The sequence below is a fragment of the Saccostrea cucullata genome, unplaced genomic scaffold (assembly GCF_032062105.1).
Source record: "Saccostrea cucullata isolate Sc308-1 unplaced genomic scaffold, CSIRO_AGI_Scuc_v1 ctg80, whole genome shotgun sequence".
NCBI lineage: Eukaryota > Metazoa > Mollusca > Bivalvia > Ostreida > Ostreidae > Saccostrea > Saccostrea cuccullata.
In genome coordinates, this window is record NW_026933907.1 from 561171 (window position 1) to 587471 (window position 26301).

The 26301-nt window shown below is 33.9% G+C and overlaps 3 protein-coding genes and 1 pseudogene across 3 annotated transcripts; 3 read left to right on the forward strand and 1 right to left on the reverse strand.

Moving 5' to 3' along the window:
- The first annotated feature begins 3788 nt into the window (after nucleotides 1–3788).
- LOC134239621 (acetylcholine receptor subunit beta-type lev-1-like) lies at nucleotides 3789–5566 on the forward strand. Its single transcript, XM_062721801.1, has one exon. The coding sequence runs from the start codon at nucleotides 4048–4050 to the stop codon at nucleotides 5311–5313; it is 1266 nt and encodes a 421-aa protein (XP_062577785.1). The 5' UTR covers nucleotides 3789–4047; the 3' UTR covers nucleotides 5314–5566.
- A 2977-nt stretch (nucleotides 5567–8543) lies between these two features.
- Nucleotides 8544–9804, forward strand: LOC134239632 (neuronal acetylcholine receptor subunit alpha-3-like; annotated as a pseudogene).
- A 1995-nt stretch (nucleotides 9805–11799) lies between these two features.
- On the forward strand, nucleotides 11800–13402 carry LOC134239622 (neuronal acetylcholine receptor subunit alpha-6-like). The gene has a single exon (XM_062721802.1). The coding sequence runs from the start codon at nucleotides 12107–12109 to the stop codon at nucleotides 13391–13393; it is 1287 nt and encodes a 428-aa protein (XP_062577786.1). The 5' UTR covers nucleotides 11800–12106; the 3' UTR covers nucleotides 13394–13402.
- Nucleotides 13403–18582: 5180 nt separating this feature from the next.
- Nucleotides 18583–20666, reverse strand: LOC134239623 (polyamine-modulated factor 1-like). Its single transcript, XM_062721803.1, has 3 exons — nucleotides 20534–20666; nucleotides 20092–20290; nucleotides 18583–19742 (listed from the first exon to the last, which is right to left on the reverse strand). The coding sequence occupies exons 1-3, from the start codon at nucleotides 20617–20619 to the stop codon at nucleotides 19659–19661; spliced, it is 369 nt and encodes a 122-aa protein (XP_062577787.1). The 5' UTR covers nucleotides 20620–20666; the 3' UTR covers nucleotides 18583–19658.
- Between the last annotated feature and the right edge of the window lie 5635 nt (nucleotides 20667–26301).

The window sequence follows — 26301 nt, forward strand, 5'->3', positions numbered from 1 at the left end:
TTTCATATTTAAGATGTGACAAGACCTTTCTTAATACACTATGATTTTTTAACCCGTGATCTTGACCTTAAAGTTTGACTGTGACCTTTTCAGAAACTAAAAGCTTGACCATAACTTTTGAATGAGAAGAGATGGGGCTTTCGCATTTCACAAGTATATTACCTGTGACGAGATCTTTTTAAATACATCAATTTTTTACTCCATGACCTTGAACATTGACGTTTGACCTACTTTTCAAAAATGTTATTTTTCCTTACAACTTTTGATTGAGAAAAAATAGGGCTTTCATATTTGACATGTGCATTTCCTGTGACAAGACGTTACCGAGTATGCTATGATTTATGACCCCTTGACCTTGATGTTAGGCCTTATTTTCAAAAAAAAACTTTGGTGATAACTTTTGAATGGCAAATGAATAGGACGTTCATATTTGATACAATATGCCATAAATGATGACATCTCACCCACAAAGACACCGAAAGCAGGGGACCACAATTCTTTGAATTTGCTTGTTATGGTTTCATACAAATTTGGTATGTCCGCCGTTGGCATGGCTGGTTAAATAAGTCAATTCACAACATGCATATATTTATGGTGATATGCGACTTATCTGTGTATTGCATGTCGACATAATTAGGTTAAATTTAAACAAAATCATACATTGCATCGAAATAAATAAGTCGCATTCCAAAATAATTAAATTGCATATCGACTAAACTCGAATGCCTCCATAATTAATTCGCATGCCAACGTAAATTTGTTACCTCCTGTATGGTATGTCAGATCCTGACGTTGACGTTGGATAGAAAACTGACAATTTTATATCATATTCTCTAAAACAAATTTGTAACTTGCGTTAACTTATTATGGTGTACAATGTATATGACAAAATTATATAGAATGTTAGCATGCTTAATGCATGTTAACAATTTTATGTTCGCATACAGTCGAGTAGCATAAATTCTATCTGGAATCCAACATCGCAGACATGCAAATGTTCACAAAGGCGACGAGGAAATAGGCTAATATTAAGCATTAATCTGTATTTCCCTTTCTCAAATAGCTATTGCATTATTCTAATGCTGACCAGCTCTCTTTAGGCCTAATCATAAAAAAGTTCAGCTAAAAGGTTTATATCCACCTTGCTGTTTTTAAAGAAAGGTTAATCAGAAAGGCCATGACTCTTATTCCGTATCTCTTTAATTTGGATTTATACCGTTCATAATTAACATGTCACTTATGCTTACAATAGAAGTTAATGAGAGTGTATGATTTCATTCTGATGATTTAAAGCGGTCTTTGGACATCGTTTAAATTATTTTCACCCCTGGGAAACCAAACTGCCCGAAACTGTAAAACTTCTACATAATGGAAAGTTTTATTCCTGCAGCCTCAATCAATGCTGTACTGGAGAACTTGAGTAGTAACGGCCAATGGAAATGATATCTTAAGAATGATCCACGATTTACGAACTGAAAATGACAATCAATGAAAGCACATTTTACACATTATTATAACTCCAGCGATGCTGCAGATTTTATAGTACATGGCGACACACAAATGCAAGACGTGCCAGAAGATATCGACAGAAATCGAAAGCGTCCTACGATTCTTTTCTTATGAGTTCTACTTATGCCAATATCATAAGAAGTGTTGTCGGGTCTTCATATCTGTGGAATTGGACATGTTATCAAAGTAGTGTGTTATGAAAGCCAATGTAAATGTAACCATATTACTGGAAGACTTGGTACCAGAGGACAATGAAAAGACCGAAAGACTGAGGGAAACACGAGCCATCCTGCAACCAAACAGAATCATCGATGAGGATCAGCGTATGAAGGTAAAGTGAATATTTGATATTGATAGCCACTCACCTGACCAGAATCTGGACGACGGTCTGGTGACATTTTATTGTCTATGTACTAGGGAAATGTTAGTCCGAGGTGACAACAGGTATACCATGTCACCCACTTTGGTATCAGCATAACGATGTGGAGACCTTTCAACATGCATCGCTAAAAATGCTCTAATCTTGTAAATTTCCAATAATGTTAGATGCCTGAAAAAGAGATTTTTGTCAGATTTTTTCTGTATTATATGTTGGTTTCGGCCTCACTTAATTTTTCTTGAAGAAACTACTTGTTAGAAAAATAAAAGATCCTAAGATGAAACATATATATTAGAGTTCTGAAAAAAATGTTTGTAATATATACATGTACCTTTGAAAATTGTTTCCTATACAGATCTATACTTATTATAAGACTAACATTTCCAATGGTTCTCACTGGTCGAAAAAAAATGTTCATACACTACAATGCAAACTTGCTTGATTTGATCTATATTTGACAAGAATTTATAATAAGTGTTTAAACCAACCTAAGGATGATGCACATAGGAATACAGTATCAGTCTTGATTTGGGTGTTGCGTCTGACTTTTATATTTTTCAGGAAAATGACAAAGTTAGCTTTTTTGGTGCCGTATAGTGACCAAACTTGCATGGGTGATGAATCTTGGGATGCACATTACATGAACATTTATTCGTTTAGAGATTTGTCTTTACTTTCAAATTACGCTCCATATTCTTTGATTACCAATGTTTTCAATTTATTTCAGGTTGACGACAAAAAATCAAGCAGCAGCCCCAGTGGAATAAAACGCTACACTCCTCTCATCGTCGCCGTCGTCTGCATTATCGTCTTCATAGGCGTGGTCATTTTTCTCTTTCACGACTTTATATTATGAGTTTGAAATCTATGGAGAGTTATTGACAAGACAATTCATTTATTAGTACCATTAATTTACAGGAGTTAAAGCAATGGATGACGTCATAAAGTCAGATTGACTGTGTGATTGTACATAAGGGATGTATTAATGTGGCTTTACATGACAGGTACGAGGGAGAAATACCCTTTAAACTGAGACTTTTGCAAGTAGAAGATTCTGTGTTATTTCATTAATGGAAATTTACTTTTAACACATATCCAAAAATGTAGGGAGACTCTCTATAAATTATTAAGAAGTTCTAGAAAATGAGAACAGATGTCTATACATTGAGTTATTTTAATTTATTCATTTTCAACCTAGGGTACCTGTAATTTACCACCATGCAAAATGTTCAAAGACAATGGAAGAAATAAATGTTGCCTCTGCTTAAATGATGAAAACAAATACATGTACTTCGCTATTATCATTATCATTATAAATTAATTGAATATTCGATTATTCGGGCCTAATAATACGTGAATTAACTACAATTTGAGTATCAAACTGTATATTTCAGTTTATTTTATTAAAGATCTAAGGACAGATTACCTAATCATTTGAATTATTAAAAGCTCTTTATACTGTGCATTAGATGGGTGATCACCGGAAGGGCAATTCTCATCGTAATGAATCCTACCTTTGAATTAAAAATGATACTTATTTTTTATTTGAAAATTAACATAAAGTCTTCATTATGTGCCCTAGGTACAACTCATTTCCGAAATAATTGATACGACGACTACCCGATATATGTTTTGCATCAAAGTTTAATTATCAAACTGATAATTACAGGAGGTCTCTGAGAATGATTGATGAAAATACATCAATCCTTAATATTGATGCAAATAGGCATATCATCGTATTTGAGTACCACAGTAATTACTTCCGATACAAATCTGAGATTCCTGTTTACTTTTCTTTTTTTAAAATCAGATTGACCTTTTGTGACATTGCGAAATCCAAACGACCTCCGCTTCAGTGCACATTGATTTACCGAGCTAGCACAAAGTCAATATATCTATACCCTCATGGAGTGTGGACAGTTAGTACATCCGTCCTGAAACAGAATTTTGCATTCTCTGACTAGTTAATACACTAATAATCATAAAATTTTAGGGTATTATACTAGTATTTTTTCTTATTCGGGGAGTATGTGAGGTACCTACAAGAAGTGTCGTCAGCTGAACTCTATTCATATCCCTTATGAATAGGGTATCGTTTAACGCTTGAGAGTGAATTGTAAAGAATCTGTACTTGTGCGACAGTGACTCGCCTTTATAAGATGGCAGACCATCAGGTTTTAGTTGCTCTGACTAGGACAATACTATGTCTATCCTGTTTCATTTATTTTGGTGCTGGTCAACCACACGAAGCTACCAACCGTTTGTCAGTGGACATCAAGAAAAACTACAACAAAATGATTCGAGGAGTACAAGATATGAGAGAGCTTACCCCTCTGTTTTTCTTGTTTAGTCTGATCCGTATTGCTGAATTTGACGAAGTGAACGGAAAAATCTCAGTGGTTGGATACTTTACTGTATATTGGAGTGATTACAGGATGAAATGGGAACCAAAAGAATATAATGAAACTGAAAATATTCTTTTTGCGGAAAAGGATGTATGGAGACCCCTAGTTGTCCTAGCTTCACCCCAAGAAGAGTTCAGAAGACTTGGAGATGATGACAATTTCTTTATAAGGTATAACTCCGAGGGTCGAGCAGAATGGTACCCCGGGGACATCTGGGCATCATCATGTACACCAGATATGTACAAATACCCCTACGATACGCAGTCTTGTTCGATATCCTTCGTCGTTTGGGGCTATAGCATACACGAAGTCACTGCGTTTGCTATATCTGACAAAATAAGTTTGCATGTGTACTCTCCTCATGGTATGTGGGATTTGGTGGACACATCAGTCAAATCGGGCTCCGACAGTGTACGGGGACTCACGTTGATAGAGATCACTTTATTCTTGAAGAGGATTTCCACATTTCACATGATAAATATGATTCTTCCTATTGTGTTTGTTGGTTTGCTCAACATCCTTGTCTTTCTTCTTCCTGCTCAGTCCGGAGAAAGGGTCGGGTACTCCATCACTGTGTTACTCGCCATTGCAGTCTTTCAAACGATCGCGTCTGACAATCTTCCAAGCGTTTCTAAGCCTAATCTTTCATTGCTTTGCATTAAACTGTTAGCAGACCTAATTCTGAGTGCTTTAGTGATGACGTTGACGATAATAACGTTATATTTTTATCACATGCCAGAATCTCGGAAAGTGCCCCCATGTATTGCAGCTGTAACAAGATTTGTATTGTGTAAAACATGTTGTAGAAGCAAAGGCAACGACACTACCAAAGACAAATACGATGAGTATATTATCAAGAATGGGATCGGCATGACAGAATCTGTATCAAATAGTGATCACCAGCAGACCGAGGTCACGTGGACAGATGTCGGTAAAAGCAGTGATATTGTCTTTGCTGTGTTTTCTTTGTTGACTTTTATTGGTTCAAATATCGTATTCTTGGTGTATGCAGTATTTTAGCATATATTATATATATACATGTATTACCGGTATATGACTACAGTGATTTTACCATTCCCGTATTTTGCTTCCATTTACATGTTCATATTATGTCACTTTTGTTCTAATCTGATAGTGTCACATTAAACTGTCCCCATTAACACAACTGGACACATAAATTTGATATCTTGCAAATCTTGTTATCAATTATATCAAGAATATTACTTCCAGTATGGGAAAACACATGTCAATCTTTCGCATCTCTGAGTGAAAATAAATCTATTGTGAAAACTATATAACTTTATGTATCAGACCTTCAGGATTTGAAAGCACCATTGGAGAGAATCCATACTTTATGTAAGTAACTTCCGTATGTGATCCCCTGAGTGGGAATAAGTGTGATAGACCAGTATATAGGAAAGTTCAACTCACTTTTCAAGTGATGCAATAGACTCTAGGTTTCAGGCAAGGTATGCTGCAGTGATAATGAGCGTGTCAGCCCTTGAATGTGTGATCGCTGCACGATTTATAATTGTTAGTATATCAGTGGGATTCGAACCCCTGCCTTCTAGGAAAACTCTTTCATGGAAGAAGCATTATCCAGCATGCAAAGCTTGCCATGGGATTTAACTGTTATCTGAGTGTATGCATCCGTGTCAAGAATCCACGGAATGGATTCCGAACATATGCCAGTCTATCTACAGTCCATCACTACCAACAAACGCTACACTGGCGCTAATGCATAAAACAACATTCCAAAACAACACCCATGCAGCACAATCCTTGTCACATATTTACCCTCTTAGTCTTTGAATGTTCGTTTTACTGCTTCAAAAATCAGCGCCTTAGCCAATCAAAACGTGTTTTATAAAACAACTGCATTAGAATGCTATTTTTAAAACTGTTTAATGTATGTATGTTAGAAATTCAAAATTTTAAATTTAATTCATAATAAAAATTAAAGATATCAAACATCAATCAAACCCATAGTATATTAAGATAAACCAAGCAGGAGAAAAGTAAATACGGACTCCCAGAACATCAGTGATGGGATCAGGTATCATATAGGTGTAGACATTCCCTGTCGACCGATCACACCTGTCATGTGCTCCTTGTCAGATTTCAGATGTCATGTCGGGCAAATTGAAACTTCCGCAGACAATTTAGTGTTCGTGTAAAAATGTGCTATTAAATGTACTATTTTAAAATTTACCTATTAAAAACTATTCAGTTTACCTATCAAATAAAAATAGCATTCATATTGATGGATTATCATAAGTGGATAAAAAGGTTTCTCCAATTCACTCAAAGCTCTTCGTCATAGCCATTAACTATAGTTTCTTTGCTGATTACTTAAGAACAGAAAAAAAAAGATTTTCAAGAACCTCTCAACTAAAGTTCATGAATTTTACAATTTTAAATTAGAACAGACACTAGTGGTTATCATAACTATGTACTTAGATTGTATTTAAATCTCAAGGAGCAGATTTTCAAAGATTTTCATTTTTTTTACAATGTAACCAAGGAAGCCATCACCCAGGGGCCATAATTACTTTTAAAGATACCCTTGCTTGAAAGATATCCACCACTTAGTTTGTATTCTAATTAACACAGAGCCCTACAATAACACCAGGACTTCTCAACCAGGGCCATGATTTTCATAATTCATGCTCATCATAACCATGTACTTATAACCAAGAGCAGTGAAGATTTTAATGAATTAAATGTAATGTAAAAGCCTCGCCCTAACACCAAAGCCCTTGAGCCAGGGGCCACAATTTTTTATAATTTTGAAAGATACATTCTTCATCATTATTTATGCAATTGATCTGTCTCTAAAAATACATGTACATGGCGGGGAGAAGGGGATTTATAAAGAATTAATAAATTTCACTTTTTGAACAACAGAGCCTCATCTTAAAACAGAAATCTAAAATCACATAAATGGAAAACACATGCAAATAAGGTATTCATTTACTTTGTCTTGGTTAACAATAATGTTAATATTACTTGAATTGATTACAAGCTACATTTGTGTAATAATCTTACATGTCAGTTTATTCATATCTGATGACCCCCATATACTAATGAATTTTTAGAGACATTGAGGCGTTTTGTAAATAATGAGTTTGTCTAATGCAACATAGAGCACCAGCCATGCACCTCTAGGGAATGCTAAAAAGGTGTTGCCCACTGTTACTATAGTTCTGCAAATAAAGTGTTCGATTAATTATACGACGGATGTTCAATAAATTATGTGTTGCAAAAAAACCTGTTACAAATTTAGGTCTGCAAATAAAGTGTTAAAACACATATCCCTACATTTTTATCCAATTTCTGAGGGATTTTCAATAAATAATGCCCTCGTGCACTGGAATAAAATCCTACAAAAAAAAATTTTCAAATAATTTATTGTTGGTGTGACAAAACATTATATCCTCAAAAATTTCCCTTGAAGAAATTTAAATATTTTCTTTAAACAATTAAAACACATATCCATAACTTATTTTTATCATATAACAATTCCTGATTGATTTTTGAAGACATTTTTGTAAATTTGTTTTAATGGCCCTTCGTATACTGGAATTTATAATGGCAGATAAAATTAGTCAAAAATTTTCTGGACTTGTTTCACTTTCACTTATTTTTCAAAACATAGAGTGACCATTGAGTACTAAGCCTTTTTACTGTCAAATGTTTCTTCAAAACAAAAATAAAACATCAAATTTGCTATGTGCATAGTCAATCAAATATATGTCATATTTGTGAAGGAAACAGTACAATACTTACAAAAGTAATTACCCATTGTTTTCAAACCTATTTCACTGGATGTAATATTGTTATGTTTACTGTCCATTCAATATCCATTAACTAGTCGTGATTACATGACTTATGATAGGATGTAGTTTCTACAACTGATTTCGTAACAGAATTTTCCATTGTTTCCCTAAAAGAACACTTCATACCTGTAACAATCCTGTATGTAATATTATCTGCCATTCAAAATTTAGTTGACATAACTAATGATAGGATGTAGTTTTTACAACTGATTTCGTAACAGAATTTTCCATTGTTTCCCTAAAAGAACACTTCATACCTGTAACAATCCATCTGCCTTCAAAAATTATCTGATGACTTAGATAGGCCTTGAGTCTGTGCTTTATATATATTCTGTAAATTGCACTGATGACCGGTGGGTTATTTTGACTATCACATATGGACTTGCAATATAAGATCCTATATTTGGAACTATGACAGCGTATCCAGTACCGTTGCCAATGACACATATACTTCTATGTTTGTCTTTAGCAATATATCCTCATTCTGCACAACCGAACGAAGCTTCTAATCGCCTTTTCAACACCCTTCAACAAAATTACAACAAAATGATTCGAGGACAAAGAGATATGGGAGAAGTAACCATATTGTATTTTAGGTTTAATCTGATTCGTCTTACAGAATTTGACGAAGTCAATGGAAGATTATCAGTTGTAGGTTACTTTGCAATATTCTGGTCGGACATGAGGATGAAATGGGAACCAGTGCACTATAATAATACAAACACTATTATCTTTAAGGAAACGGATATTTGGAAGCCTTTCATTGTTTTAACCTCTACCCAAAAAGATTTCAAAAGACTAGGAGGCAACAATTTCTTCATAAGATACAACGCCGAGGGTCGGGCAGAATGGTATCCAGGGGACCTTTGGGCGTCAGCATGCACCCCAGACGTTTACAAATACCCATACGACACACAGACTTGTTTGGTGTCCTTTGTGGTATGGGGCTATACTCCTCGTGAAGTAGCGCTGTATTCTATAATTGATAAAGCTCTTTTGCATGTATATACTCCTCATCCTACATGGGATTTGATAGATACTTTAGTGTTGTCAGACATAGATACGGCAAGAGGATTCGCTTATATAAATATTACTCTAGTATTGGAGAGAATCCCCACATTTCACATGATAAATATGATTCTTCCTATTGTGTTTGTTGGTTTACTCAACATCTTCGTCTTTCTGCTTCCTGCTCAGTCCGGAGAAAGGATCGGGTACTCCATCACTGTGTTACTCGCCATTGCAGTCTTTCAAACGATTGTTTCAGAAAAATCTGCCAAGTGTTTCTAAGCCTAATCTTCCCTTGCTTTGCATCAAACTATTAACAGATCTAATTCTGAGTGCTTTAGTGATGACGTTGACAATAATAACGTTATATTTTTATCACATGCCAGAATCTTGCAAAGTACCCCCGTGTATTGCAGCTGTAACAAGATTTGTGTTGTGCAGAACATGTAGAAGCAAAGTCAACGACACTATCAAAGACAAATACGATGAGTATATTATCAAGAATGGGATCGGCATAACAAAATCTGTATCAAATAGTGATCACCAGCAGACCGAGGTCACGTGGACAGATGTCGGTAAAAGCAGTGATATAGTGTTCACCGCGCTGTCCATATTGATGTTCTTTGGGTCAAATATCGTATTTATGGTGTACATTGCTTTTTAAATGTTGGAAAAGTTTGAATATTCTTTGACTTTTCAAATTTGAAAACAAATTGTACACGTGTTAAAATGAAGAGTGCTTGGTGTAAATTTTTATGCATCTTCAATGTACCTTTGACCAGTTTGTATATATATTGTATATTATGTTATTTGTACCCCATGTACCAATCTTGATTTGGGTGAATAAAATGAACTTGAACTTGATGTTATCATGTCATAATTGATCAGAATACCTACAATAAAATAATTGCAGATGGAATGCTTTTCCACTTTACCTCTACCTTTACAAAGAAGGATGATAAGTACCGATTTGTTTATCTGAAAGATACAATATATTAGGAAGTATGACAATATCTTACATTATTGAGAATAATGTTAAGGAAAATGTGTTAGGTGGGTCTGGTTTAATTATCAGACATATTGTCGCAAACCACGACCAGAGAGTATATGCGGACTCCGAGCCGTGGCTTGAGACAATGGGTTTAAGAACAAGCAAGATTTTTTTCCCCACAGTCTGTCAAAAAAAGTTACCCATTTCAATAAAATTTGAAGAGATTACTTGGAAAGTATTAGTTGCTATTTAATCCATTTCATTCGTTTTTCCAAACATATTCAAATAATGATATATTTTCAACATTTTGAATACATACCATCAATAATTTTAGCATATATACTAGAGTATACAAGTTTTTCGTGAACCATAAAGAATAGCAATTCTTTCAAAACAAAGGTTTGATTCACAAAAATGAAATTCAAAGGCAAACGAATGAAAATGCATGGTAAAATTATAAGTTTGTGTGAAAACTAAAAAAACATTAAATGAAATAACTGTTTTAATTTAATCTTTGTTACAAAAGTTTATTTTTTATGACACATATTTTGGGTTTCCCATAGCAAAATATGGACATTGTCATTCTTATATAATATTGAATGGTACCCATCTCTTATCCGCAACTCCTCCTATCATCACTGAAAAAAATTAACACTTTCACAGATTCTTTACAACATTCTGCTGTTGTGTACCTCCTATTTTACTTTTTGATCTGACACTTATTTTGGGTCCCCCAGAGCAAAAAATGGACGTTGCCATTATAATTATATGAGAGGCGGGGGAGGGGTCTCATTTCTCATTTGGTGAGATCTGAGTGCTCACAGTAACTCTCGTTTTAAAGGTGAAGATTGGAAACATTTATAAATGTTATTGTAATATCTTTTAAGACTTGCATGAATATCATTTCACACTTCATATTTGTACAATCGTCTGGCTTTTTGAAAATCACCCGAAAATTATAAAACTGCATGGGCTAAATCTGTTGAACATTGTTAGAGGTTTAATATATACTCTTTGGATTCAAGTCTTGATCTACAGAGTAAATATTTTCATTAGGACATGTCTTATGTTGTTAATGCAAAGTAATATCGTTTACAAATGAGATATCCGGTACGAGTCAAACACAAACAGGACAATAAAAGAGGGATACACGTAAGAGGCTTTAGAAGAGTAAAAGCTTTTTGTTTGCTTTCCTAACACGAAACACTTAAATTCGTAAACTGTTAAATCTTCTTGTGAAATAATTGCTTGATCGTATCAATACACCCAAACAATAGTATTGAATTGCGAAATCATTTAAGTACAGATTTGGGTGTAGACATCAATAAACAGGATTTTTAATATGTTAATATATATTTTCAGACAGAAAAATTAAGAGTTCAATACCAATAATATATCTCCTCGATTATATCGGGAAAGATGTTTATTGATTCGGTTTATCTACATTAGAAATCATCAATTCAGGACCAGTACCAATTAACCGTAGATTCGGTTCAAAAACTCACTTCATCATCTCCATATCATTACATGTAATTGTAACAAATTTAAACATGCTGTCATGTGTTCATTTTTTGCATGCACCGTATATTTCTCCATTTATATTCACAAAAAATATAGCCAGACTTTCTCAGGTTTTCAGTTTGTTTATGTATTCAGTATATGAAGTTAAAGTTACAACTATTTTTTAAGACTATCTCTCTCAAAAGCGTTAACTACTATCAATTAGGGGTATCAGATGTTATATAAATGTTGATAGTTGACGAATATAGGCCGCCAATGCCATTAGACCTCAGGAACTGTTATAGTGCTTTTATTGCAATCGATGACAATTAAACAGTGAATTGGACGTTAACTGTCCTCAGGTACCCGTCATTTAAATAACTGAATCCAGCAGAATATTCAAGTTTTTTTTATTATTAAGGATTCTTGAAGCGTAACACTTGACATTACCCCTGGATTTTAGGACACCGTACAAATGAACTCCCTTTACAGAGAGAAGGTGACAATGGCCAGAATTGTGATTTTCTTCCTTTTACTGATCGGGACTGTGGGATCGACTTACCACGAAGATGTCTATAAGCTGTCCAGAAAGCTACTTGATGGCTATAATGATATGATTAGAGGGAGCAAGGATTTGTCGCAGAGAACTTCCATCTCCTTTATGTTTAATATCATAAAGATTGCTGAATACGACGAAGTGAACGGAAAACTCGCCATAGTCGGCTTCTTCTTCCTACAGTGGGAGGATTATCGAATGAAATGGGACCCAGATGAGTACAATGGTACTAATAATGTGATGTTTGAGAGTAAGGACGTTTGGGTACCAAATATTATGCTCACCACGTCTCATAGCGACTTCCGTAAACTGGGTACGGATGACGTACCCGTTAGGTATGATAACGAGGGAACATCTTACTGGTCCCCGGCGGATGTGTTCACCACCTCCTGTACGCCAAACATATACTATTATCCTTATGACACTCAGAACTGCTTCTTGTATTTCAGTTCATGGGGATACAGTCTTTACGAAGTGGTATTTCACTCCATGCGTGACGATGTCAACACTTACTTGTATTCGGAACATGGATTATGGAACCTTACTGCCACCTCCGTTTTTGTTTTCAAAGACACTACAAATCAAATTAATTCTATGGTTATCAAACTAACATTAACCAGAATGCCGACGTTCTATCTCATCAATATGATTCTCCCCATCATCGTCATTGGTTTATTAAACATTCTTGTCTTTCTCCTGCCCGCAGAATCCGGAGAAAGGGTCGGTTACTCCATTACGGTTCTTCTTGCTATAGCAGTGTTCCAGACAATAGCTTCTGACAAACTACCACATGTCTCACGGCCCCAGATTTCTCTGTTGTGCATTAAACTTCTTATAGACCTCGTTCTAAGCGTACTGGTGACCACATTAACAATTGTTTCCCTGTATTTTTACGACATGCCAGACTCGAGAAGAGTACCCGTATGTCTACAAGCCGTCTGCCGCTTTATTTTATGCAAGAAATGTTGTTCTAACAAAAGCGAGGACAAATATGATTACGAAGAAACATACGAAATTTATAAAATCGAAAATGGTAAGCAAATTACGACTTCCATTTCTCTGAGTGACGTCAGAAAGTCGGAGAAAACTGATGTCATCAATTGGACAGATGTTGGAAGGTGCAGCGACATTGTTTTTGCTATTTTTTCTTTGTTGGCGTTTATTGCCTCAAATGTAGCATTTGTTTTACTTGTGATAATAAAATAGTTAAATGTTGCTGTATTTCATTTCATACTTTCCAGTAATTCATCTATCCTTTTGTATTTAGTAATCCAAAAAAAAAATTAGATGGATTACATGATCAGTAGTCAGTACGTACTGATCCCTGCTGACAAAGATTGATTGATTGATTGATTGTATGTTGTTTAACGTCCTTCTCGAGAATTTTTCATTCATATAGAGACGTCACCGTATGCCGGTGAAGGGCTTCAAATTTGACATTTACTCGGCACTCAGGGCCATTGAGCAGTGAGGGATCTTTATTATGCCAACGCCTGCCGCTGACATGGGGCCTCGGTTTTTAAGTGCTGACAAAGAAAGTAACAACATTGTCTTTGTATAAAATGTATTTAAGAGAAACTTGGATGAAACATATGGAGATAACGAACAGTATTCAAGATCAAAAGTCCATAAAACAATACAAAATATGAGCAGAGCAAACACGGGCCACTTAAACATCAGAGGTGTGATAAGGTGCCATGGAAGAGTGAGCATCCCCTGCAGACCAGTCACAGCCGCCGTGCGCTCCCTGTGACAATCTGCTGACAAGGTCAGTGTATCGACCTTATAACTTACGAAATGATGACTTAAAACGAGACTCCTGCTGATATTCTTGTTTCAGCAACTTATTTGTCAACTTGATGATAAGATTTACCTCGTTTCAGAAATTGTTCATTCGTAGAACATGCTATTGCGTTTCCAATTAACTGAGATACTAGTATATAAACTCCGTATGCAGGTGATGAAGGTAAATTGCTGTATAAGTAAGGGAAGTTGACGATAGAGAAGTTAAAGTGGCATCATGCTTATACAGATTGATTGTTAGATTACCATTAACGTCTTTTTCCAAGTAAAATATCCAAATATGAAACAGATGTGTCAGACTCTGTGGTATCTTTTACCTCAAGCTCACCAGGATATATAATATATACTAGTATCCTATCGACATAAGAATGGAAATTACCATTGTTAATAGACAACACATCGTCGATATATCTAAATGTCGAGTTGAAGGACATGTAGCAAGTGATTTCTTCTTTTTACGCATAAGATTTTACACAAATCCTGCTTCATATGTATATAAAAATAGGTCTGATTTAATCTTTCACCTAAAGGGTTTGTCGCGCTACAGAAAAATTCACATAAATGAGCTAAACATATTTTCACAGTTGGTAAACTAGGTTTATCGACTGTAAGCTATAGTTTACAAACCGTGAACTATAGTTAATATTTATTATTTGTTAACTATAGACTAGTTTTCAACCGTAAAACTATATTTAACAGTTGTTAAAAGTTGTAAACCATGTTTTGCAATCGCAAATGATTGTTTTCAGTAAAAAGTATAGTTTACGGTTCTGAAACATAGATTATAGCGTTAACTATGGTTTACAGATGTAAAATATAGATTAACGTTGTTCACTATAGGTTACAGTCTGTAAACTATAGTTTACAACCGATAAACCTAGTTTATAGACTGTGAAACTATGTTTATCTCATTTTTGTGGATTTGGCGTGCCGTATATATGGTATTTACTGCCAAACAGTGATGTGACCCAGGGGCGTCGCTTGACCTTATTATGAAGTGAGACAAAAATTTTGTGGCCGGGGGTCTGTGGGCCGTCTTAGGCTCCCAGCAGGGCAGAGCAGGGGGTTTAGCCCCCGACGGAAAACGAATTTTTGGGTTATAGAATGTAAAAATAATACATGTACTTGTCCTGGAATTTTATCACCTATATTCGAAGAAGTGATATCAATTAGTCAGATTCTGAATATTCCCATAAGTGATATCAGCTATTAGAATAAGTGATATCACCTTTTCGAATAAGTGACATCACCTATTTAAGTAGGTGATATCACCTATTTGATTTGAATTGGTGGTATCACCTAATAGATTAAATTTGAATGAGTGTATTCACTTATTCGAGCAAGAGATATTACCTACGAGGGGTGATCAAAAAGTTCGCAAACTATCTCTATATCTACAAAACCACAATTCAGATTAGAATGAAATTCGGTACACACATAGCCACAAGCTCCAGACAGCTCAGTATTACGTTACGCTACAACTCCATATCAAAAATAAATAGAACGATTGTTATTTTCCTTTATTTTCATCATTAAACTTATACACAACATTCAGTTTGAAATTTTTGAAAACCGAATTACTCGCGCAAGCCAATTTTCCAGATTTTGGAAAAAGTTTGGAAAGCCTGTGGCAGTGGCATTATTCGTAGGGAACGAGAGTAGTCCCGGAGAATTGACACTGTATGGAGTTTGACATAGCCATACACAAGGTATATAAATAGCATATGCTGGATAAAGTTTCTCTCCTTGTTTGTGACGTCACAATGTGAAAATGACGTCACTATTTAGGTCACTTGTGACGAAAAATGGTTGATCGAACTCGTTCAACAAACGACTGTACAATTTATTGTAATATCTTAGAAATCCCTCTACAGTATCATATAATAATTTGTACACAGTTTCCTGAGATAAATGAGTTCCTATAAATTCAATTAATGATTGGATTAATCGTTTAGTGAAGGAAGGCTGATGGTTAAAAAGCCCAGTGAAAGCAAGTTTGAAAAGATATGTATTTTTAATTAAGCAATTTGCTATCAAAGACCTCCTAGTAGCACTGAAAAATAGTTAAATATTTGAACAATGATATAAGTATTAAATACCTAAGATATCGTTTACTTTAGATTTTAAACATATTAGATATGATAAAAAGGATATTTGAACAATGATATAAGTATTAAATACCTAAGATATCGTTTACTTTAGCTTTTAAACATATTAGATATGATAAAAAGGATGCACCCATTCTCTATCCACCCCTAAAGGTCTCTCCTGAGACAGAAGATTTGTGTTTTAATGGTCGCCATGCTTATTTTTGGAAAGGATGTTATTATCCACCCATTCTGTTGCCGAGATATGACCATTTCTGACAAATTAACTGTTCTTGTCATAAAAATTAACTCACATGGAAAGAAATATAAAACTCGAAAAAATCTTTTAACATTTGTGACAGAACGCTACGGAGGGGGTCACGTGACCGCCAATATCACGTGATTCGCGCATGCGCAGAACGGTGGTTGATGTGCATTAAAATCGGGGAGGATTAATTTAAAATATAATCAACATTAAAACCAAATATTGTTTCTTGTATGGAAGTTATTCACTTAGTTTGCGAACTTTTTGATCACCCCTCGTATTTGAATAAGCGATATCACCTCTTTGATATGAATTGGTGACATCACCTATTCAATTTGAATGAGTGATAACACTTATTCGAATAGGTGATGTCACGTTTTGCCAGTAAATACCAAAAAGGCGCCTCATATATAAAGCATTTGTCCACGAACTTGTACAACCTCGTATATTTTTTCCCAAGAAGAAAAGATTCAGGATCAAAATTAATTCCACGACCAAGCAGCGAAATACGATCTAAATTAGTTGCCGCTTTATTTAACGTTGAAAATTCCAAATAACACAAAACATGAAAAGCCTGGAAAACTCCATATATTTCGGACTAACTTTAAAGTTGTAAAAGCCAAAATTTAAGTTTGAATTATCAGCTTTAGATTGGAATTACCCTCTTTAAGGTGTTTCCACCCTCACAATTCTAATGGTTCAAAGTACAAAAACTGTTTATTTTCATTTAATATACTTTAAATTTTCTAATTAATGCAAAAAATGTATAGGTCACCATATTATTTAAGATGCGAAACATAAATAAACACGAGTCTATTTCAACATACAAAATTGCACATTTTTTTTAAACAGTATTATGAAAAATATGTAAAAACTGGTTAAAATACTGAATTCTGATGCTGAATTTCCCTAAATACTTCTTACTTATAAGATTTTTTTGAATTGTGAATATCAAGGAAACTACTTTACCTTAGAAGAAAAATAAAGCAAATGCCTGAATGAAGAGCCCTTAGATGGAGTTATTGCTCTTGTCAACAATTTTTAAAGGTTGAATAATTAATAAATGAAAGAAAATATGCATTTTTCAAATTATTTTACTAAACAATATTTATCATTACACCTATTGTAAAGCATACTTCCAAAATATATTGTTCTATTAGGTGTGAATGTAAACTAATAACAGTTTTTTGCAAAAACCTATGACATCATAGGAGGGTGAAAGTACCTTAAAAATAATTACTCGGTCCTTATACGCGTCCGTAAAATTCAACCACAACCACCTGAATTTTTATCAATCAGACACTAAATTTAGAAAAATTCTACCCCCTCTATACATGTATATAAATACATAAATTATACAGATGTATTCATATATAGAGGGGGTGGACTTTTTCGATATTTCGCTTACTGAGCGTCTGATTGATAAGAATTCAGGAGCCTGTGATTCAACACAACCTCAATATTCAACGTTGAAATTTACACCCCCCACGGATCAAAATTCTACCATAAAGTTTAAGTTTACGATTCTATGACACAGCTCAATTTTCTAAAATCACCACTTTGGGTCTCAATAAGTATGTTGAATAAAATGATCCCGTTTGAAGAAATTTACTGGACGTGCCGTTTGGACAGTGGTTTAGAGCGTTTGCTCTAGGGGAGCCGAGTAGGGAACTGATACTTGTGTAGGGATTTGAATTCCACCATGGAACTTGGTGATCTGTGTTTTTGGATGAGATTGTATAAACCGAGGTCCCTTATTGCAAAAAGTGGTAGCATGAAAAAGATTCCTCAATGCTCAAATGACTTAATTTGCAGCCCTCTAACAGAAAGTGGTTTCATCTAAATCATGTGTAAATATGAGTAAAAAATTCAGGAAGGGACATTAAATAACAAAACACAATTTTATCACTAGATATTTATCTAGATTCATTTCGTTTTTTAAATCATTAAAAAGATTTTTTTCAACAAGCAGAAGTCTTGTCAATACTGTAGCTCTACTGGTTTGTACTAAAACAAAGGAAGAAAAAAGTAGCAGTTGGACTTGCAACTTTGCAAAAGCATGAATACAATAACGATTCTTGATTTAGCCTCTTTCTGTAGCAAGATTGCAATATGACTACAGCTGTAGGAGACACCTCTTAAGGACAGACGATACAAACAAACTTTTGTCAAAAAATTTGATAATACCAATTTGAGTCATTTTTTATCAATAAAATGAACAAGTTTTACCACGTAGTTTTATTTTTATTCAAATTTTCACAAAAATGGGATTTGAAGTGAAAAATATTTGTATAGACTAATAAGGATGGTTTTAGTGATAAAGAATTTTGAATATCATAGAAGGTTTACAATATCTTTATATTCTAGAAATTTATTATTTGCATCATTTTCAATGAAATTAGGCCCAGAAATATATACCAATCCAGGCATCGATTTTTTTGTTTGTATCATCTGTCCTTAAAGAAATTTTACAGCAATTTCAATTTTAGTTACCATGGTAACTTCATTTATCAAAACCAAAAATACAATAATGACAATTATTTTGAAAGTATTTCACAAAAATTTCAATTTTAGTAACCATGGTGACACCGTTCATCGGACAACCACTTTACTATTGCTTAAGCTCTTATGGTCTCTGACAAGTAGAGCTAAAACTTTACTGAACAGAGGAAAAATCAATTACCACTACTCTTACTTATAAGGCTCAAGGTTAAAAGTTCAATGACTGATAAAAATCTACATTCAAAAATTTCTTTCAATCTTATCACTATACATGTCCCATTGCAGAGTATTCACAAGTGTTTAATATGGTAATTGTGGTATAAATATTGAACATTTACAAAAGCAAAACATTGAAATTAGCTCATATTTGTCAGAAATTACCAGGTAGTAAAAATTGGATAGGACTAGCCATTTTTGTTTAATAAGTCTGTACTATAAATCCTGGTTTTGATCTTATTTTTTCCAAAAGTTTTCCGTTTTAAAATTTGAAATAAATTGTGTCTCAGTATTTCAATGATCAACATAGTGAGACTGGGGAAAAATATTAAACCTCTTCTAGATTTTTAAGAGATGAAGAGATTTTATGGTTGATTTATTTTTTGTCATTCTCTTTCAGTAAATAATTTTACTTTAAATCTTTTATAGGAAAGATGTATTACAGCAAATAAACAAAAGGTTCAAGACCTATTGCCTCCTAATTGTCAAAACCAGAACATCATATAACAGTATAAAGTTCAGCACAACTTTGAACCATTTAACGTTGGAATAAACAAAATACATGTACATGTACTTTAAATAGTTTGAAAACGTCTTATCATCTTATGCTGGAATAATTGGAATATTTCACAAGAAACTGCTTTGCCTCTTCTACATCAAATCTGTCAGCCATTTCATCAATCTGAAATAAAATATTAACATTTATTTGATTTCGAAAAAATAAATGTATTTTTACAGAGCCCATTGGCAATTTTGCTCAACTGAAGTTTTACTTTATCTTTGCTGGTCTTCTTCAAATTTTTAAACACATACCGGTACAACATTTTTTATAGTCCCATTAAAAACCACTAGCAAATATTACAGCCCCACACTTACTCTAAGGACTCTACATACCATGGTGGAATGCTCAATATTAACATTTCTACCATGCCCTTGCAATAATGAGAGAAAAAATTCCAGAGTTCCACTGATTAAAACAAAGCTTAGTAAGGAGTGGTCATTTCTATTTCCACATGACATGCTACACTAACCTGTTTCCACTGCTCTGCCTTCTGTTCTATCCTCTGCTGTGTATTCTGAAGTCTTGTCTGTTTGGCTCGGAGTGCATCCTTAAGAAGTTTATTCTGGGACTGCAGATCTGACAAGATTCCTTGTAAGCGTTCCTTCTCCTTCAGTTTATAGGGAGCAGTGTGAGCGAGCACGTCCTCAGCAGCATTGCCAGAGGGGCGCCTAAAAGGGGGATTTCTTATTTTACACGTTATTTTCTTAAATTTCATTTCACATTAAGATACTTGCATTTAAAAAGGCATTCAAAAAGAAACTGAATAGATGTGGTGAATAATCTGTTTAAGATGCTCAAGGTTTGTATAAAAATAAAGCACATATTATGCCTCTTCAGTGTTTAATATTCTATTTAATTTCTGAATCATTTAGTTTTATTTGTAATAATAGATTGACAAATAAAATATTTACCATCCCTTCTTTCCTTTTTCTGGGTTTTCATCAATTAGATCATTCAAGCCATTTAACAATTTACAAATATTCTCTTCTTTCAGCATCCAAGTAATCTCCTCCTTTAAAAAAAAAACATTTGTTCAGAAATCAATACCTGAGTTCCATTTGAATTTAATTACAATATGCCCTTATGGCCTATAGATACTTAGATACCATTTTGAACAAAACAAGAGGCCCTTGGACCACATCTCTCACCTGAGTAACTTTGGCTGTGCTGTTTTTAACTAGATTTCCCCCTTGTAATACCGGGTATGTGAAGGAAGCATACCGGCTAGGGAAATAGACTTTTTGAAGAAAAAAGTTTAATAAGTTATCAAAATATATAAACGTAAACTGTTATTTACTATTGCATACAAAATAGCCTAACGCAAAATATCATCACGTGACTTTATTAATAGCAAAATTTTTTAACAAAAAGGCTTGTCAACAATATCAATTTATAATTTCTTTGAGTATGTAATATAGCTGAAAAATATCTATTTTGACAAAAATCGAATTGGAGATTTTAAAATATTAATCCACACATTTCAGCACACCTTACCCTTTGTTTTGAATTTTATACATATTTCTCACTTTTATTTACAACCATGCTTAACTCGGGAACAGGCTCTTGTTATCAAAATATATATCTTTCAAGAGTTGTCCTCGTATGTTTTGAAATATCCAGCTTGTTGTTGTTCTTAAAATTTTTTAAAATAAATCAAAAGATAATGATATTTGCATCTTCGAAAGAGAATATAATCAATGAAAATAAATTAACTACTTGTTAATTAATTGAAATATATGAATATAACACAATATTTCCGATATTTCATTTCATAGGGAATTACAACTCCATTTTACGCAATATCAACATGTCTTAGCCAAATTCTCTTTACAAAATTAATTCCATATACTGGATGTACACATATGACGTCATCGGTGGTAGATTTAATCATAATGACTGTTACAGCATAACAAAATAAAAACATTTTATATTTGGTAATGTTTACACGTTTCTAATCATTTTCTAGAATTAAATTACATTGTAAATCAAACTGCATATATACCTGATTTCTAAAATTGACGTCATCTCGCCTACAATGCACCTCATAATGCAGCATGATTTAACAATAAATATTTTGTATCTTTATAAAATCTAATGCCTGTGTGTAATTTATTGTGAAAGAGTCATACCGGCTAGGGATGGGTATCGCCAAAAATCTCGTATCGCAATATATCACGATTTTTTCCTAAAATATCCCGATAATATCATGATATTTTTACAAGCAATTTTTACAATGATTTTAAATGAATGGTCATTATTTTTCTTAAAAATATGCTAGAAAAACAAAATTTCACTTTTTTGAAATTTTTATGTACACAAAATCAATCATGTTTGGATGGTAAATTGGTAAGATGCCATTCTTTTCACCTTTAACAACATTTTTTTTAAGACTTTCTGTAATTATAATTTGAAAGATTGAACAAATAAATGAATACCCCAGGTAATTTCTGGACTTTATGATATGTACCTAAATACTGGTATTTAGGTCTCCATATCACGATACGTATCACGCAATAAAAAATTGTGATATACCACTATACCGAAAAAATCGCATATCCCTATCAAACCCTACTGTCAGGGGTAATGATTTGGACAATTTTGAATCTAAACTACCCCAGGATGCTTCCACAGAAGTTTCAGCTCTTCTAGCCCAGTGATTCTTGAGAAGATTTAAAAGAAAAAATTCCTATACAATTCAATGTAAAACTTGGGATTTCCTATTGTGGCCCCACCCTACCCTCCAGAGGTCATGATTTGAACAATTTAGAATCTACATTACCCCAGGATGCTTCTGAATGTTTCATCTATTTCTGGCCAAGTGGTTCTTAATAAGAATTTATTAAGATATTCCTGTATATATCAATGTAAAACTTTGATTCCCTATTGTGGACCTGCTCTAACCCTGGGTCTTGATTTGAACAATTCAGAATCTACACTACATCAGGATGCTTTCAAATAAGTTTCTGCTTTTCTGACCCAGTGGATCTTCAGAAGAAGATTTTTTTTAATAATGACCCACCCTATTTTGGTGTTTCTTGTTTATTCCCCCTTGCAAGGGAACTTGGCCTTTCATTTTTAAATTTTAATTCCCCTTTACTCAAGGATGCTTTGTACTAAGTATGATTAAAATTGGCCCTGTGATTCTTGATAAGAAGTTGAAAATCTGAAAAGTTTACAGACAGACTGACAGCTAGACGGTAGGATGACAGACAATTGGTGATCAGAAAATCTCACTTGAGTTTTCAGCTCATGTGAGCTAAAATACACTTAATTGTAAAGTCTTTTTGTCCCCCTCTTTCACTGAAAGGGGGAATATTAATTTCAGTCTGTCCATCTCTATCTGTCTATTACACTTTCAATTTCATGTGATATCAGGAGAAGAAGCTTTTGAGCTTTTGCAATGAAATTTTACAAAACTACCCATGGCCTGAGATAGACCCCTATTGATTTTGAGGTTATAGGTCAAGGTAATAAATTCTGTCTGTTTTAACACTTTGGTTTCTGTGTGATATCTCGAGAAACCTTTAAGCTTTTCAGTGAAATTCCCTATGGCCTAAGCAAGACCCCTAATAATTTTGAATAAAAAAGTTTGAGGGTCAAGATCGTAAATTAATAAATTTTGTGTGTGTGTGTGTGCTTAAGTTAAAACTTTCATTTCCTTTCCATAGTTTTGTAGTCAAAGTCTCAAGAAGGTTTTGAGTTTTTGCAATTAAATTTTATACCATAACTCCCTCAACCCCCACCCCCTTCCCACCCCACCCACTCTGCACATGCTCTTCCTTAATTGGGGGACACAGCAGATTCTCTTAATTAGCTTGTAAAGATTGGATGAAGATTGTCTCCAAGGCTTTTCAGCACTTGCAGATTGGACTCTATTAGATAATAGAAATAGACAGTATTTTTAAGAGGCTGTAGCTCTTAAAATGAAGATTATTTTAATGACCAAACCCTTCAATTTTCTACTTTCAAAATTATTTTTCCTCATTTATACAAGTTGAAACCCTTAAACCACTGTCCCAGGAATCTAAATGCATGTGAAATTTTGTTTTTATTAAAATTGGTGCAGTGGTTCCAGAGAAGAAGTCAACAAGAGGCCCAAGGGACTTGAATCGCTCTTCTGATAAATTACACAATCTATCCTAAGACCCAAGATGCATCAACTGACAAAGTTTGATGATTCTTAGCCAGTTAGGGCTGAAGATATTTAAATGTAACAATAAAATACTATAAGTAGGTCATGGTGACCTACTTTTTGATTGAAATTTTCTGAGGACACAAGATGCATTAATTGACAAAGATTGATTCCCCGCAATAAGTACTTGAGATATTCAAAAGTGGGTCACAGTGACCTACTTATTTCCTATTTCTAACGCAAAATCAACGTGCATAAACTGACAAAATTTGACAATTCTAAGCCAATTTACCCTAGAATACTTAAAAAAGTGAAATATAATCTCGAAATTTATAGCCAACGATTCTAATATTTTATACTTGAAGTTATCTTCCAAAGTCGAATCAACGAAAAGTTTTTTCCTATATCTTAAACACTATCCTGTATTACAAAACATGCAGTCTTTATGGTAAAGTCTAGGCATATTCGCAATAAATATTAAGAAAAACAATGCTGTTGTTTTCTTTATCGTGTATAATTGTAAAACAATTCAATATGCATGCCTTATTGCATATTCAGCAAATTTACATTTTCCGGGCCATGCTGACGTGGTCAAACGGGATGTATCATTAGCGTTATAGTTGAAGAACCTTCTCCGTAAGCCAATAAGTAAGACGAGATTTTTTAAAAACATAATTTGAAATTTAGTGCAAAATGTTTTTAAAAAAAACGTATTCAAACTGTGTACTTGATATTAATAGCTTACATGTATAACATTATAAGTACTACTAAGGAACACATAGTTTACGAAACTAACAATGCAAATGGCGGTCAAGGTTATCTATTTATACACAGATAAACATGAATGTAATCAATCACTGTTCATTATGCACTGCAACTTAACTGTTTAAGTTTATTGTGAAATATATTTTTGTTTTATGAATTTAGGAAATTAATTATACAGAGCATAATATTGAATCAATATCGGTAATTTAATTTCCGAGTTGCTGTGAAGTGGTTTGTTTTATCTGTCGTAGACTACACCAAACACCCAAGCTGACATACCAGTTAACCTGTCACAGATACCCAACATGAGCTTGGGATTAATTATGATTCCCCAGGTTTGAAGGTGTTAATTAATAGCCACTGGCGAGAATGTGTGAAGTCACGATGCCAGGTGTGTTCAATAGACCGAAAAATTCACTGCACTTCGAGATGTGCAAGGTAAAAAAGGGCTTGGGACTTTGAATGTGCTTCGACATAAGCGGGGTATTCGAGATTACCGTTTTCGAGATATCAGGTGTTTTTTAAATCATATAGAGAGAAAATGACCGGGACCGGCGATCGACTTCGACATAAGCGGGGTATTCGAGATATCCCATGTTTGAGATACTGATATTTACCTGTAGCCATAAATGTCACAAGTAGGTCAGTGTGACTATATTTTGATCATCATTAAGAACAGTAGACCCAAAATGCATCAAATAACAAAGTTTGATGATTTTAAACCAGTCAATACCTAAATATAGCCATAAAATGACAAAAGTAGGTCACTGTGACCTACTTTTTGACCTACTTTTTGGTTGACATTCTCCAAAAACATAAGATGCATCAAATGACAAAGTTTGATGATTCTAAGCCAATCAGTACCTGAGATACATAAAACTAGCCATAAAATGTCAAAAATAGGTCACTGTGACAAAATTTGATGATTCTAAACCAATTAGTACCTGAGATACATACAACTAGATGCATCAAATGACAAAGTTTGATGATTCTAAGCCAATAAGTATCTGAGATACTAAAATATAGCCATAAAATGTCAAAAGTAGGTCACTGTGACCTACTTTTTGGTCGTTAATCTCCGAAAACCCAAAATGCATCAACTGACAAATTTTAATGATTCTAAGCCAATTAGTACCCGAGGTACTTAATTCTAGCCATAAAATGTTGAAAGTAGGTCACAGTGACCTACTTTTTGGTCAACATTTTCTGAAGACCAAAGATGCATCAACTGACAAAATTTGATGATCATAGGTCTAATAGTATTCAAAATATGCCTTTTAAACAATTTGAAAACAAATGCCTACAAAGTTCAAAAAGTAGGTCATAGTGACCTACTTTCTGAAAAATATGTTTTAACGCCTCTAGACGCATCAACTTACAAGAATTGGTGATTCTAAACCTCTCGGTGTTTGAAATAATGGGATTAAATGTTTTAGAAAAGATTAGCCATAAAATTCAAAAAGTAGGTCACGATGACCTACTTTTAAGTTGATGTTGTTTGTGGACCCAAGATGCACCAACTGACAAAGTTTTATGATCATAGGCCTTAAAGTGTCCAAAATATGCCTCCAAATCAATTTGAAAACAAAAGCCCGTAAAATTTAAAAGGTAGGTCACCGTGACCTACTTTTGTATTAACATGTCAAGTCCTGAGATGCATCAACTTACAAGATTTGATGATCCTAGTCATTATAGTAAGCAAAATATCAACGTTTTTAATAAGTGTAAATTTTGGTCAACTTTGAAGTGACCTTGAGACCACGCCCTTTGCCCAAGGGTCAT

Bases quoted from the DNA above. Each gene is read 5' to 3' on its own strand.
- LOC134239621 (XM_062721801.1), top strand. From the start codon at position 4,048: ATGGCAGACCATCAGGTTTTAGTTGCTCTGACTAGGACAATACTATGT.
- LOC134239622 (XM_062721802.1), top strand. From the start codon at position 12,107: ATGAACTCCCTTTACAGAGAGAAGGTGACAATGGCCAGAATTGTGATT.
- LOC134239623 (XM_062721803.1), bottom strand. From the start codon at position 20,619: ATGCTGAAAGAAGAGAATATTTGTAAATTGTTAAATGGCTTGAATGAT. The intron at 20,291-20,533 runs GTAAATATTTTA...TCCCCCTTTTAG, and splicing joins GAAAAAGGAAAGAAGGGATG to GCGCCCCTCTGGCAATGCTG. The intron at 19,743-20,091 runs GTTAGTGTAGCA...ATTTTATTTCAG, and splicing joins AGGCAGAGCAGTGGAAACAG to ATTGATGAAATGGCTGACAG.